This window comes from Macrosteles quadrilineatus, unplaced genomic scaffold (assembly GCF_028750875.1).
Source record: "Macrosteles quadrilineatus isolate MER2022 unplaced genomic scaffold, UCM_ALF_1.0 Scaffold_2__2_contigs__length_208266976, whole genome shotgun sequence".
In the NCBI taxonomy this organism is placed as follows: Eukaryota; Metazoa; Arthropoda; class Insecta; order Hemiptera; family Cicadellidae; genus Macrosteles; species Macrosteles quadrilineatus.
This window is the reverse complement of record NW_026542595.1, coordinates 140,481,527-140,498,029: the sequence shown is the minus strand read 5'-3', so window position 1 is coordinate 140,498,029 and position 16,503 is coordinate 140,481,527. Positions and strand designations below refer to the sequence as shown.

Here is a 16,503-nt window from a genome sequence, read left to right as displayed (position 1 = left end):
TGGACACAACGTCATCATTGACCTTGGATACTGCAATTAGACTAACCATGAAATCTAAAAAGTTGTTTGGCGTGTGTTTAGTTGTGGTTACGTTTGGAGGCGCTGAATATTTTATAATTTAAATAAATGAATATGGGGAGTTATAATGTACATTGATTCAATGAGGGTGGTTTAGCTAGCAAGGATATTAGAACTGATAACGGAATGGATAATAAACATAGACAATGGTAATTAATTACGTCACTAGCTTTAATAGGGAGTTTACTTTTTAAATTCCTTCAACATTTGACCAGTTCTTTTGTTCAAATGAATATTATTTTATTTTTGACTCAGCTGATATATAGCTGTTTACAAAACAAACTAATATGTTGTTGTGTTTACTTTTCTTTGTTTACATTTATTTATTTAGCAATTGATGCAGTGAAATTGACATAAATGATGTGTGTGGACGATTCGTTTAATGATGTCAGGACACCAACGTTATAATTATGTGTACTGTGAATGTTATTGGATGTTTTCGTTTTATTTTAGGGAGTTTCAATTCAGACCTACTGGAAATTGTGTATAGTATGAGTAATTGTATTGTGTTGATATTGATTAAGGATGAGGCAGGTATGCGTTGGAAGGTGATATCATTGACTAGGCCTATACACTTTTAAATTGATAATTACTCTTTCTACTGTAGGCTGCAATAAAATTTGTCTTTGTACGTTTAAACTAGCTGTTCTGAATTATAGGCCTACACAGTTTTAACTGTCTACTCCCGTACGTAGGACGGGCTAACACCTCGTGTATATTAAAAACGCATATGACAATAAAGTTGTTAGATACTCAACCTAACAACCTAAACTTAATACATAAGTTTATGAATAATACATTAATGAATTTACGGTTTAATAAATTTAAAGATAAATTTAAAGTGTGGAACGTAATACTATTTTGTGGGGGAGGCTAAATTCATACTTTAAGTTATTGTTAAAATAAATTCATTAAATTTATGTGTGACCTGTGTTCCAACGTAAATAATAGTATTCTCACTGAGAGAGAGGCAAATATTTTTTGTATAGGTATAAGGATTATCAATGCTAGAAAGCATTTGCTGTAGTAAACCCATCAGTTGAATCCAAATAAATTTATAAGATAATTTTGGTGTGGAAAATAATACAATTTTGTAGGAGAGGCTAAATTCATAAAGTTTAAGTTATTGTCAAAAAAAAAAAAAAAATATTGATGTGTGTCCTGTCTTTCAACGTAAATAATTGTAGTATCCTCACTGAGTATCCTCACTGATATATATAATGTTTTATAGGTATAAGAATATGCATCTCAGAGGGATCAAGGATTATCACACATTGTGTACTATTTGATCCCTTACGTTTAGAGCAATGAATGTTCCTCTTGTAGCTAAATAGCAACTTAACACGATAGTATCCTCCACTTATAAAATCTTATTTGTTTTACAATCGATGCCATTACCGTACAACATGTCCTTCCTCATCTCATTTTTGAGCTCACGCTTAAAGAAAGTTAAGCATCTAGCTTCCGTCGTCACTTGACGCGTCACAATCTGCGGCTTCCGTTTCCGCTATCTGGCCAGTTCCGGTACTCAGACGTCGACAACTTACCGCGCTTCCGGTAGGAAGTCGTTCGCTCATAATGTTTCTCCCCTCTAACTTTTCCCTGAATCCCCGCAGAAACCGCATTACGATATTTATGCCGCTTGAAACTTCAGCTGCAGCGATTAAAATCAGATTCATTGTGTTTTTATTCTTCTCTCTAAAACGTTCTCTTTGTTCCAGGATGCTGTTTCGTCACGTTTTTTACGAGAAAAGCCGCCCTCGAAGCTCAAAACGCCCTCCATAATATTAAAACGTTACCTGGGGTGAGTATTAACTATTGTTTCATCTCTTGTGCAGTAATTGTTTTTACCCTCTAGCAGTGAAATTTGTTTTATTAACAAAGAAGATAAAGTTGTGAAGTTTTTGCTTTCACGTGAGTGTTTTGTAACGTTCATTTAAATGCAGGTAATTATTTTTATTTTATTGACAGTTAATATTTTGTGTGAATTGCATTTACGCTTTTTATATGCGTAACGAGGGTACACGTGCGCAATTTGCGCCTTTTAAAGGGTTCAAAACTTTGTTTCCGAGGAAAAAAGAATAATGTGATACCCTTTTTCTATTCAAAGATCATGTATGCTTTAGACAATTATTATTAGATGAGTACACCTACTATTTGAAAAAAAGCTTGGTTAAATTTTACTCCAACAGCTCAAAAATCAATTAACTACCTCAATCAGGTTACAATTTTCGAAAATTTACCTATTTAAAATCCATTGTAATAATCTGGTTCCTCTCTTCTTTACAATATGAGTGTTGTTAAACATTCAACTAAGCGATAGGTGGTTAAATTGGATTTCACATGTTGGTCAGCATTATTGAATCATTGAAAGTGAACTCTAGCATAAATATAACGTTAGGGACAAAACCTTGAATATTGCCTTTTTTAGTTACGATAGGTCAATCCGCTCGATAATAAGGTTGTAAATTACATTTTACATATATCAATTTATCATTTTACATGTTTTACATCAATCGTAAAATTTTGTTGGAAAAGGGATGTTACAGCGAAACCCATTATTGTATTAGGTATACAGATTTTAACTAATTTTGTCGGATTTGGACATCGTTCGTATAATTTTCTGCGTTTAAATTTGATTTTTGAATAAAAACTACCCATTAATCACTTGTAATTTGATTTTAATGATGACCTTCCACACTAAAATACACAAAATATTTTTTTAGGTCATTAATGATTTCAGCAATTTATAAAACCAATGTTTTGTACACACACAAAACCATACTTAAAAATTCCTCTAAAATCCCTTAAACCACTCAAATAACTTTTCAAACGCAATTCCGTATAGAAACTACTTTACTTATCATAGAGTAATGAAAGATGCATGAAAATGTAATGAATTGGTAATACCATATAAAATATTGTCGAGCACAGTTCCTGAGGCCCCACTAATGAAGCCGTGTTCTTATATAAGCAGCAGAGGTAGGTGTAATCCACTGGGGGTCCTTCACCGGTCTCTCCCTTATGAATATGCGTAAACCTTCCACTAATGTCTGTAATGGATTTTATTTCTCTCCTGCACAAATTTATGACATAAAACATGTTGGTAGTACTGGACGTAGTAAAAACACGACGTGTAACCATTTCTAAATAGGTGAACAAATATTTTTGTTTTGTATTTCTTTAAAATATTTTATTGGTTTATGTCTAAAAATTGTTATTTTCAACATCAGTAAAATGTTGTATATGGAATTATTTTCACTAATGTAACAGGTATGATTTTAGAGAAGATGAAAGACAGAATAACTGAAAGACAGAGTCAGAAACAGGTAAAATCCTATAGAATGTTTTACCTATGACATAATTTGTCTTGGGACAAAAACTCCTTAGTTAAAAATAAAGAAAAGTCATGTTTTATCATATTTTATACGAAGGTCTGGCTAACAATAGTTTCTCTTTATCACCGTTTAGAAACTCTAGCAAGAGCAGTAAAGAAATTTTTAAACTTTTTGACATACAAAAATTGAAAACGTGAAAGAATATTTTTTTTTACTGGATCGAATTTGCTTGGGTACTTAGTCCTTGGAAAATATATAAATACAGGTTTTCCCTACACATTTAAATGTGCATGGCTAAAATAAATATCTTGTTTGATGCGAGATTAACTAAGGAAAACAAGTATTTATAATTACAATACCCTGGGTGGATTATGATTTCTTTGGATTTCAAGTGATTGATATTTTGAAGTGTATCGTCGTGAGGTACATGGCCAGAATCGTTCCATTATAATACGAATTTTTTGTAAAATCAGAAAAAGCATGTACGATTCTATAATTTAGGCTTAACGCAATTATTTTATTATGAATTTGAAATAATCGTTCATTGTAATAGTTCGTCATATTGTTTGTTGGTTCCTCATATGTTGGATGTTTGAGAGGTAATAATAGACAAATAGGTGGTATAAATGAATATTCATGAAATAACAACATAATATATAATAACGTGTATAATAATATTGTAGTACAATGTATAACAGTAACACGCATTTTTTTTTTGAAAATCTTATTTTAATTACTTTAGAAACGTTAAAGCATGGTTCTAATGTTTTTAAAAAACAAAACATCCTTACTACTTACAACAAATATGATCTTCTGAAGGGTACGAAATATACTTATTTCTGTGTTTGTTTTCTTGAAAACCATTTCGGTTGTTACAAAAAAAGGAATGAAGAAGCAATGCGATTATGGTTCCAACGCTTGTTGTGTTTTAAAAAGCTATCTGGATGTTATTGGCTCATTTCAACCGGTAATAGCGTATTACAACCGGGTCGCATTTCCGAAACGAAATGTAAAACTGATTGGCCAATAAAATGCCAATTGGTAAACCACTCTTTCAGTTCATTGGAAACAATCATTATTTGTCGTTCTCATTGAAACTCTATAAACAGTGCTATGTGCAGTTAGGTTTTAGAATGACTAGCGTTATGTAGGAACACTTACAATTTTTAAATATCATTTTTTTTTACAAATAATTCGATTGGGTATATTTTTTCCCGATAAAAATCGTTGTTTGAATACATCCGATTTTAAATTTACACGATTGTACTACTGTTGGATCATGTGAAGATCTTGCCTATTATTGGATGCACATTGCAGATTCCTTACATCATTGATCAGTAAAACAAATATAACTTCTATTATTTAAAAGTATGGGAAAATCCTTAATACAGCATTGACTTATAATCACAAATAAACTTATAATTTTCTTAATAAAACATAATTATTCATTCATTTTATGAAAGGGGATTTTTTTCACATCCAAATTGTTATTCACAAGTCAAATGTCGACGATGCTTTACTGTCTTAAAAAATCTCCTTTATTGTTCATAAAACATACAGTTGTATGTTCATGAACCATTATAAATTAATGTAAATAGTTAATTCATTGGGCTCTCATTTAAATAAAAATATTTAGACAGCCCCTATTTTTGAAACAAACCTAAATCAATTTAAATCAATTAATTATGAACAAATTAGTGTATTTCATTCTAGAAAACGCGTATATAAATAAAATTATGAACATTAATTTAATACCAAATATTGTATGGATCTAGGATATCTAGAGGAATGTTCATGTTATTTATTTATTGTCATTTTTTATTCATTTTCATTTCATATTAGTGAGGTGGAAAAACTTCAATGTTAAGCAAATGTTTTTATTTATTTATAAATGCATTTGGCATTATTTTTCATGGAAAATGCATAGCTTCTATGTGATAAATAAATTAGTTGAGTATATAAGTAATGAAAAATAACTATAGACTTAAAAAAACATAATATTTAAATATAACTACAAAACAATGCATCAATGTAAATAGAGAGCAGGATTAATTGCATAATGAACTCAACGCAACAAAGATAAATAACAACACAATAACTTGTACGCAACAAAGAATATTTAGAACTCAATAAAATCCATGCAAAAAAATAGCACGAAAAACATTATATGCGACAGATATAAAATCAGGGAAAATAATGTTGAGGAAAAAATAGAAGTACAATTGGAGGGCAAACAACAATTACCTAACGTTGTAAAAGTGGTCTAGACTCTAAACGAAACAGATTTGTTAAATATTTACTGTTTTTTCAAGTACAACAAAACATATGTATTCGGAATTTATCGTGGTTGCTTATTTGTGCATTGGTGTTGGGTTCAAGAAATATACTAGAAGAATTTATCCTTCTTATTCAAAAATGTACCATTATTTAGTAACAGATATCAATATATTTGAATACATAGGGAAATATTTACTCGCAGCAACACAGCGACCATCGTGAAATCGAGAGAGGAAACATAACCAAACCAAACAGAGAACTGATTGGTCGTAAAATGGTAATCCGTCCGATCCAAGTTTAGTTCATTGGAACAACTCACATTGGTGGGCTACAAACAGGTTTATTGTTGAAGATTGCCTCCACAGAAAAACACATACACACACACTTTGTGAAAGTGAACAAATAACTTTCAAAGTATATTTTAACTGGTTAGCAGTCCTGGAAAGGTCAGTTACTAAATAATAGTTCTAAACGTAGCCAATCTGATATTTACCATATGGTTTTTAATAATTTACACTTAATCGTGGGTTTAGACCATCTGAGTAACAAAACCACACCTTGAAACGATAGCTTGATTGTAATTAATTCCAAGGCTTTTTATAACCAACAATTTTTTCTTTGATACATTTTCCTCTCAATGAAATCTATAACCCTAATTTATCTATTAAAAAATAACATCCAATAAATGTCGATTGCTTCCAAAGTTATGTGATTTCATTTTGTGTTTTGTGATTTTAACTAGTCAATTAACTAGTTTTCGTTAATGTAAAAATTTCTTTAGAAGCAAAAATAGTAGCCTACGTCATTTTCCCATCATAATCATATTTTTCATTTCAACAAGACCAAATCAATTGCCTTATATTTATCATATCTAAACTGATATATTATTGAGTAAATACTCTTGTGTTGACTATTTCTCATTCACAGATATTACTATTATTCTTTATTTATTTTATATAAACAGCATTTAATTCAAAGATTTCCTCGTTCAAATGAAGTTATTTCCATTTACTAAGGGACAAAATCCTCGGGAGAGAGGGAGCTTAACCCCAAAACAAACCGTCAACTCAGATCCGGCTAAGGAGTGAAATAAAGATTACTTCGGAGACAAAGGTCAAGAAACTTCAGTAAAGAATCTTCTGTTACAAATATTAGAGTGCATTTCTAGATTTAACTGTAATATATTCCAAATTTATATAGATAAAAAACTATCAATATAAAATCCTGCGTACTACTTTAGGATTACAGGTTTAAGTTTACAGACAGATTCTTAAGTTACTATCCACTCTTTATATAATTAAGTAAAGGGTAGTCTTTTTAGTAATTGTTGCTAATATCGTAGATTAAATGAGTAGACAATATCTTACATATATTAAAGGAGTATACAACGTGAGAATTTATATAATGTATAGTGTTTTTCCGTGAAGGTTGAGTTTTTTTAGATTTTTCCGTATCGTTTATGTTTGTTGAGGTCTAATCCATTATGAATAATTCTGTTGTCCCAACATTGGGTCAACGATTTAATGTACTAAATTATAAAATAACGTTATTCTAGCGGACTTACTTAGTAATTGAATATGTAAAAAATTATTCATAGCAGTTCTTAATAACCTTTTATAACAGCCAGGATAGCATGTATAACCTGTCACGTATTTTCGTAGTGTATTTTATTAGTAAATTTAAGCTGTTTAAAATATAAAAAATATTCACATTAAAAGACAGCCAAAATTGGAATTTCTTTGAGAACAAATATTTGGGTAGTTGTATTACTAAACAGAAATAAATTAATTTCAATCAGCAAAATCGCACATGATAGTTTGCAAATTCGTCATTCAGAGCGAACACACTGCATTATATGTTATTTAGTGATTCACATAAAATTCAATAAGGCAATAAACACACTTCAAAGTGTAAAATACACGTCTTGTTACGTTCAAGTGAAGTGGATTTCACAAAACACAATTAGGGAATGATTAATATCCAATCGGTGGATTACACTTTTTCTATGAGCAGCCTGTATCGTTTTTACCACAGGATAAATCGACGCAGGACTGCGGCCTCTAGAGAGCTTACCGAGGATAATTTATATTATCTGGGGTAGATTGCAAAAACACAATCCCTTTGTTTGGTTTGAAGGCATTGTTTGTTTTGTTTCGGGCTGATCCTTCTCCGTCTGTGGCGTTGTTTTCCATCAATTCCTGCACGTTTTCTTGCAACCTGGATAATCTTCAGGATCGTAAACGAATCAATAAATATTGTATTGGAATGATTCGTTGGTAATTAGCTATTTTTCAAAATGGAAAATGTTTTATTGGTAATAATGATTAGTTTAATATTGTGTAATTTTGGTATGTTATTAAATAAAGGAAATTCGTATAGTAAATTTTATTGTTAAACTGTACAAGGGCTTAACATTCCTCTAATGCTAAATGGCGTAGATATAAAACAAAATAAAAATATAAACAAAACATCAAAACATAAATAACCATTCATAGCGTTATGGAATTTTATGGTTTCAATACTCTTTTGTACACTAATAAAGTTACAACAACAAATCATAAACATTTCTAAGGAACAGTATACAAACCTTGGAATTGAAAAATATTCGTCAATTGAGGAAAAGTAACTTTATACTCAATTTATTTTATAACGCATATTTAGGAATAATTAACTGATTAAGAGAAAGAGTAGGAAATTAAAAAATGATATCGTATTTACTAACATAGAAGACTCTGCTAAGCCTACTACATATTTCTTAAATTTACGTATCAGTCCTACTGGCCAAAATCACTTTTAGTAATAGTGCCTCTACTTAGTATTCACAACAGAGTAAGACCACACGGATAGATAAAGTAATTTTCTTAAAGCTAGTTTGGGGTCTAGTCAGGATATCTAGGAAAAATTATAGAAAATTATTAGATTACATAATTAATGGTCTCAAATAGGAAACGTACATTGTTAGAAATATCAAATGTCATTATTTGCAATGAAATCCCTTTAGGAATTGACATTCGTCGCAATTTGTAGCAGTGGATTGACGTAATCAAAGGATATGTAGGCCTAAGCAATGCAATGCAATTTTCTGTCAGTGCTTATGGAGACCAATAAATATATTACTACTAATAAATCCAAGTCAGATTTTTTTAAGTCTCGGAGCAGAACCTTAGATCAAATTTTAAAGGAAACTAGTTTATTTAGTTTTTTTTTTATATATATATGATGTCTTTTGGTAAAATGTGTCACCCTGTGGGTTTTGTGTTATAAAAAAATCAAACGATGACATAAATTAATAAATGTATAGATTAATACCCCTTAAACAACACTAAGCACGATCACAAGGGTTTATTTCATCATAAGTAAAATAATAACATAATAAATCAGACTCAAAATTATTTTTATAATGTAAAAACTAAAACAAGCTCAGACGAGGGTGCGGCCTCGCGGTTTAAGAAAGGTCTCATTAATTCATCAGGGAATCCTTAATGTGGAGGATTAATGCCGCAGGTGTTTTCCTGCCGTGGTTATAAATTAAGGCTTGGAAAGAAAACAAAATTCTGCAATAACAAGAGAGTTAATACGCATTTACTGTATTACAATTTACAGAAAGTGTGTTGAGTTACTTTCTACCCCTGATATGGTTAAGGAAAGATTAGGGTAACTGTTATGTAATATGCACATCTAATATATTATATTAGTACAGTATATAGCTTAACTTCGTGAAATATGGAGAGAATGCTCTCCATAACTGAGTAGTCTGTCTTTTTCTGAGATTGGTGAACATCTTAACATAACCACTTGTGATTGGAAGGGAGTTACAGAATTATCGAAACGAGGCATTGGCATTAGGCTGGATTCAAAATAAGGACTCAACCATCGTATCCAAACCACTAAAGTAGAATTTCTCAGATTCAGATATAAACCGTGTAGAACAACCATTAATAACAGCAAAATTATTTTTATGGATTATTGTGGACGTTTTCATCATTAAAAACAATTTTCATGACATTTTGGGCACACATTGGGTGCACAATCAGCTGTTCTAGCTGCGCTGCAATCCCATGGTTACTTAAAGCCTGGCCCTCTATAAAAAATGACATTTTGGGATCCGGAATCTGAGCCAATCTTCGTGTTAGAAAGTACAGTTAGTAGTAACAAGATTTGTAAACAAATCCAGCTTAATGCGGACAAATACGTGGAATAACCACTCATAAAACTGTATAGTAAGGAAAAACAACATACAAAAAAGATACCTAAACAATTCAATAATTAAGAACAAATGTAAAAACAAAATATACAAGTTTTCGCGGTGATCAGATTCGGAAACTTCTAGTGTTTTACTAACTGTGATGGAAAATGTGCACAAAAATCCCTAAATACCATAAACCCACCATCAACAAACAGTAATTTCAAACAAATGCTCAATTAATTGTTCAAGCAATAAAAAAGTAGCAAATTATTTAAAATATATACTCTTATTGTACGTTAAAACGTAAAATTTCCAAATAGGGTAATTGAGAATCATTGTAAAAATAACTAAACTAGAAACCACGAAACCGAAACAAATAGTTAAATAATACATAAATAAACAAAACTAATTACTTTAACTCTCTATACTACAGTGTTTTCTAGTAAACATATTTTAATAAGAGATTTAACTGCATTGCACCGCAGAGTAGGTATATCGTTGGTTGATGTTAACCACTCTGTCTAGGTTGAGGTGTGCAGACCTTAATCCTTCCGTTAACAATGATTACTTGCTATGCAGTAAAAACCACAGATTAAACTCTGGTGGATTATCATCATCAGCTGAATACATTGATAAAATGTTTTTTCGTCTGGTAACGCTAGAATGCGGTGTCCTATTTTGATGTCGTATACATTATTTATACATCTTTTATATTATTTGAAACAGAGCTTTTAAAAAACTGGTTTCAAAACCTAAGTAAAGCACACAGAATTTTATTGGACATGAAAGTGTCCCAGTGTCCTTATTGTACCCTGGAGAGCACAGATTGTATCAAACAATGTAAAAAATTGATAAAATTGCATTTCAGGTTTTAGTTTAATATTTAATTACTGTACATACAATCTGTTAAAAGTTACATAGTATTTGTAAAAATATAACCTTTATTGAAAAAATGTCACCATACAAACGTTCCAAATTAACATCTACGATTTTTAAGCTCTAACTTCAAAATGTTAGATACCTAACAATGATTAACCAATTTCTACTTTAAGATATATATATTTTTTTATTTCAAATAGATCTTTCCAAGGCCCATAGGACAATTTCACACTCTCATATCATTTACATTACGTATTTATATGTGATATTTTCTCCCGATCCATAAACTATTTTATGACCCAAGTCCATTGTTGTGGACAATATAATAGTTTTATGAACACCCAGAGCACAAGAGCTACTGTCGACTGGTATTGGTCCATAAATCAATGGGTGATCGGATTAAGAGGTTAAATAACAATTGTATGATAAAATAATATAAAAATAACAGTGTTAACCGAACACTAAATAGAGCTCAATACATTTTCGCACTTAAAAATAAAATTATGGAATTTGCATATTTCATCACTTAATCTATATTTGTATACACAATTAATTTACATTTTTATATCCACATATAACATTTAGTCCAATTATTTTATGATTGAATCAGGGGTTTCTCATATAAATTATTCACTTGTACTTTTAATTCAATTATTTTTGTTTCGATGATTGAAATGTCTGCTATATCTAATTTTAAGTTTGACCTAATAGATTACAATGTTGTAACTTGTGTAAAGACAATAGATCTTTCTGAAATGAATATTTTAATTTACAGTAAACCATCGAAGCACTCGATGATTGTATAACCATATTTATAACTCTGTTATCATTTGCATTGAGAATAATATGTCTTATTTGACTTAATCCCGTTGACTCCTTATGGAGCATAGGACCTCCACTGTTCCTCTCCACCGGACCAGTTAGTTGCTTCTTTTTTATCCCTTCCTAGTTTTATGCATATAATTTTAATTAATCCAGCACATAAAGTGCAGCAAAATCATATTTCTAGAATAAAATACTATCTGCTGTGCTGCAGTTACCGTTACAAAGCGCGTACGCCCTAACTACACGGCGATCCCAGTGGTGTACGCCAGAGCCTATGGTAACCACAGCAGAGCTGACAGTATATATTTAATTATTTTTGTCTATTTTTATACTGACCTGATATCATGCTATAGTATTATCTTGCTCACAATACCTTTACGGTAAATATGCTAATACTGATCTCATTAACAATTAGTATTGACTCTTATTACAGTATAACCATCGCCACGTTAATTTTTACAAACCACAATTCGTCGAATGATGTACTTTCATACCAACTAATCAAAAGATAGCTAACTTTTATGACCTGGGATTTTAAAAATATCCCCTACTACACCATAGCAATTTCAAACCCAACTAAATTACAAAAAACCAAGAAGCCATTAGAGGTAGCATCTTAACCGCAAAGTCCTAAACAATAAAGTGGGATCTTATTGTTCAAAATGAAAGGATCCATTGGGTAATCCAGATATTGTTTGGTTTCAAGGGATTGTTGTTTTGTATCGATACTGATCTCCCGCTTCAGAGTGGTTCCCTTTCAATCAAAAACGGACACGTTTTGTAAAGCTTGTTGTTATTGCTTTATTTACTTGGTATATCGCACACGACATTTCATCAACTTGTTATACTTCTGACTCAACCAATAGCTTTTCGTGTAGAAGGTTGTATGATACACAGTTAGCTTTTCTAGTTTAAAATATATGTCTTTCTTTTATACGTAGACCTACAGCTTTGTGTGGTATCTATGCTACTGAAACATAGTCTTTATAGGGAGCGAGTTGGTCTAGTGGTTGAGTGTAGGATTGTGGATCCCAAAGTCCCACGTTCAAGTCCCGCCAATCGCGAATGGAGTTTACCCATGCGATAAAGCCGCAACCCTCTAGTACTAGCCTGAAGTAGTTCTGTGCTAGAATGTAGCGTTATAGGTTGTGAAGGTGGTACATGAAAAAGTCTTATTATCTGGATATAATCCATTGGTGATTTGCCGGACTTAAACTTAGGGACCCTAAGGACAGAAGTCTTGCTCTTCAACACTTGAACATGCTAACCCTCACATGTACAAAATATGTCAATACTTTTGATCTAGCCCATTTTTTAAGGTTGTTTCAGTTCGTCTAATTTCAATATATTTGATAAATTAATTGCAAACTTAATTCAACTTGAAAGTACAATCATAAATTTAATGATTTGAATATTTTATAACACACATCCTTACTAGCAGCGAGCTACAATAAAACAACAAAACAATTTCGTGTTCATTATAAAGAAAATGTGTTCATTTTGTTTGTTATTTTATGCTTAAGTTCTATTCATAAGGAAATAGGATATAAAAAACATTATAAGAGGCCAATGCACAATACTTATACAGCATTGCTGTTCTAGTACTGCACTAGATAGATTGCCATATAGTGTGTTGGGTTTATACATAATTATTATTCTCATTACATTAAATATGATACTTTTATTTAAAAATTCCACGAGTAACATTTAAGCTTCTATATTTTTTCTTTCAATCACTGATACACGAAAGAATTTTAAATGATATTATGTAAATTATGACGTAAACAAAAAGATTAACGGTTATTTTCTATTTTATGCAGAATCAAATTGTCAGTGTATTTATACTTTGTTGCATTTGTATGTTGAATATCTTTAATGCATGCAGCCTTTATAATTATTTAAAAATTAAATTCAATTAGATAATTTGTTGCAAAAAAACCCTGAAATATTGAACTGGTACACGTCGGCGTTAAATAACCACATATCAGACCAGGTGTATGATTTCACATTACGTATTTATGTGGTGATATTCTCCCCGAGCCATAAACTATTTATCACCACAGTCCATTGTTGTGGACCATATAATAGTTTTATGGGGGCCACAACGTTAAGGGCATTGTACACTGTTATAGGTCCTTACATTACATCCCTTAGTCATTGAAACTAGGGGTGGAGTGGAAGTTGGATTGACTTTTGTAGATAATTTTTTTTTTAATTAAATAAAATTAAAATAGTAACATAAAATACAACTTTTAGATTCTTTGGTAAAGATCAAGTACTAAATTACTAAATTACTAAATTTAAGTACTATGCAGACGATCTTACTTCATGCTGGACAATTTACAATTAAGATTGTAGTAAAAGGTATGATGAGTGCAGGAAATATTTTTATTGTGAAAATACTTGTAATATAAAAATGCTTATTAGAATGATTAACTAATTAAGTTGATTGGATTTTTTGGAAGACGTGACATAAGCCTTGACTCATGTCTATGACATATTCTTCCCGCTTGGATAGATATGACATTGAGAATATAAACTAAACCCTATCAATTTTTTATTAAACCTGGATTTTATCATTCAAGACGACAAAAAAATTTTGGACACTTATTTGTACCTATAACTAAGCAATACAAAATATTTTCCAGATGGTCATTGGTATTTATTGTAAAAAAGACGTTAAATAGATGTTCAAAAATACGTTACCTTATATGACACATAATTTGCACTTGTCCTATACTTGGCCTATACTTAAACTGGCATTTCCTTTTTTTCAAGCATTGATAATTAAATTAAGCTTTAAGTTTTATTTGTTACTTACATCTTAATTTCAAACTATGCTTTATTTACTTATGTGTATTTAATAATGTCTACTACTATTAGCTTAGCTAAAAATTATGAAACTCAAAGATAAGAAATAACGCACCTAATTACTATTAAAAGCGTAAATAAGATAAAATTCCTAACAAACCAAAAATATCTTTCAAACTATCCAGTACGATGCTGAGAGCTACATACAATACCACCAATTTGGAGGGTAAAGTTCTATTACGGGGTAATTGCGCGGGAATTCGATCGTTCGGTTGTTACGGACGATTACGAAATTCCCTATTGTGAACTCTATATTCTGACCGAAATTGCTCAATTAGTACATAGAACTGTTTCCCATCAAGACAAATCTTCCTGGTACGAACTAAAAGTTATTTTAAATGTACAGTAAAAGAATAAATTAATTTTGTCTCTTCATATGTCATAGTTACTATCAAGATCAATTTATTTTAGGAAGATCTCCAAAAGATAGTCATTTCTCCTCGTCCAAAAGGTATTTTTTTTCCTTTTTGTCGCAACTAAGGAAAGGCTCTGAACAATTAATTGTGGTGCAACATCATCCCATGCTAAAAGCATAGATATTAAATACTCCCTTAGTAGATTTCTCATCCTTAAGGATCTGCTGAAGACAATTTTTTGTTAGTTCCGCCCGGTGCACTGTAGGTATCATGTTTTGTTTACAATTTTGTTTCTTGTTATTTCAGTCATTTAAAACTTCATTATACCAAATAAAACAATATAATCATAAACGATAATCGTCCTCTAGTTATACATAGTGGCTGAAAAGTAACTTGCACCTTCCTTAACATTTAAACTATTTGAAATATTTTAAATCGGTTTGCGGAAACAGATATGAGGGGCTACAATAATGATAGTTATTTTGAAAATTTTGCCCTCAGGGGTAGTGGGGGTAAGGGGTAGCTCAAAATGTTCAAACAGGAACTATATTTTGGTATCAATTTATAGGTCTTAACAAAACTAGATAATTAACATGTACATCGAAGAAAATAAAAATAGTACCACTATTAACAATATGGGGGAAAATTGCTTTTAATAACCAGCGTCTTAAACAATTTTAGCTGTCATTTAATCTAAGGTCCACACAAAGAACCAATGTAAAAAAAAGGCAACCCTCAATGGCAAAAAATTTATTTTATTTAATCAAGAACTACCTCAGCTAGGCTTGCCATAGTTAGTTTAGAATAAATGATAATACTACAATGTTAATAACTACAATATTATTGTAGTTGGAAGACTTCTGTATACTTCAATAGCTGTGCAATTTCTTGTTCAACAGTTAATGTCTAATTGAATGTTTTATTCATGATTTCGTTCTTGAACTACACTTAAACCATCTGTGTGGCAAAATTAATAACAGTCAGATACAGCCGAAGTTGAATGCCACATTTCATTAACTCACTTACATTATACAAAGTGGCGCTTAGCCCCAGTGCAGTGCTTAACATGGAAACTGTTTAGTTCTACAACTGTTATTAAAAGTCTGTAGAAAAGTAATAGAGCTTGTTCAATAGATATGTTATACATTTTGATAAAAGCAGATAACACTCACTTAACACATTCCTTATCAGTATTACATACTGTATGTTGGTTACACTAAAATATTTAAAGGACTTATTTAATTATTAGCACATTATATATTTTAAAATATCGTTGATAAAATAAGTTTTTATACAATTTTGAAATATTTGAGGTTTATTAATACAAAGGAAGAATTAGTCCAGTCAAAATATATACATTAATGAACCAACCTCCGAAAAAATTCCAAAGGTTTGAAACTTTGCACACTTATTTCTATGTACCTAGGGAAAATTACACCAAAAGTCCCCATAAATATGAGGTGAGCTCTAGTGGCGATTAGCGAAAACAGGGCTCATTATTTGGTTTTTTGCTAAAATCTCGAAAACCGTTTGTCGGAGCTAAAAGGGACCACACTAAATGGAAGATTGTTAAATTTTCAACAAAAATGATCCTTACACTTTTTTTTATTCCTTATGGTTAACGAGTTATAGGGTGCTAAAATATGACGTTTTTTCTCAAACTGTAAGTTCAGACAATTATGGACTGAACTTA

At 30.9% G+C, this 16,503-nt stretch overlaps 1 protein-coding gene across 18 annotated transcripts in view; it reads left to right on the top strand.

The window, feature by feature from the left end:
* The window catches only part of LOC128987958 (CUGBP Elav-like family member 1), a 696,992-nt gene that overhangs the window by 470,812 nt on the left and 209,677 nt on the right, over positions 1–16,503 (top strand). For all 18 annotated transcript variants that reach the window (XM_054409105.1, XM_054409104.1, XM_054409093.1 and 15 more), the window contains one exon: positions 1,800–1,882. In XM_054409105.1, coding sequence (XP_054265080.1) covers positions 1,800–1,882 — 83 coding nt within the window. The remainder of the gene's footprint in view (positions 1–1,799; positions 1,883–16,503) is intronic.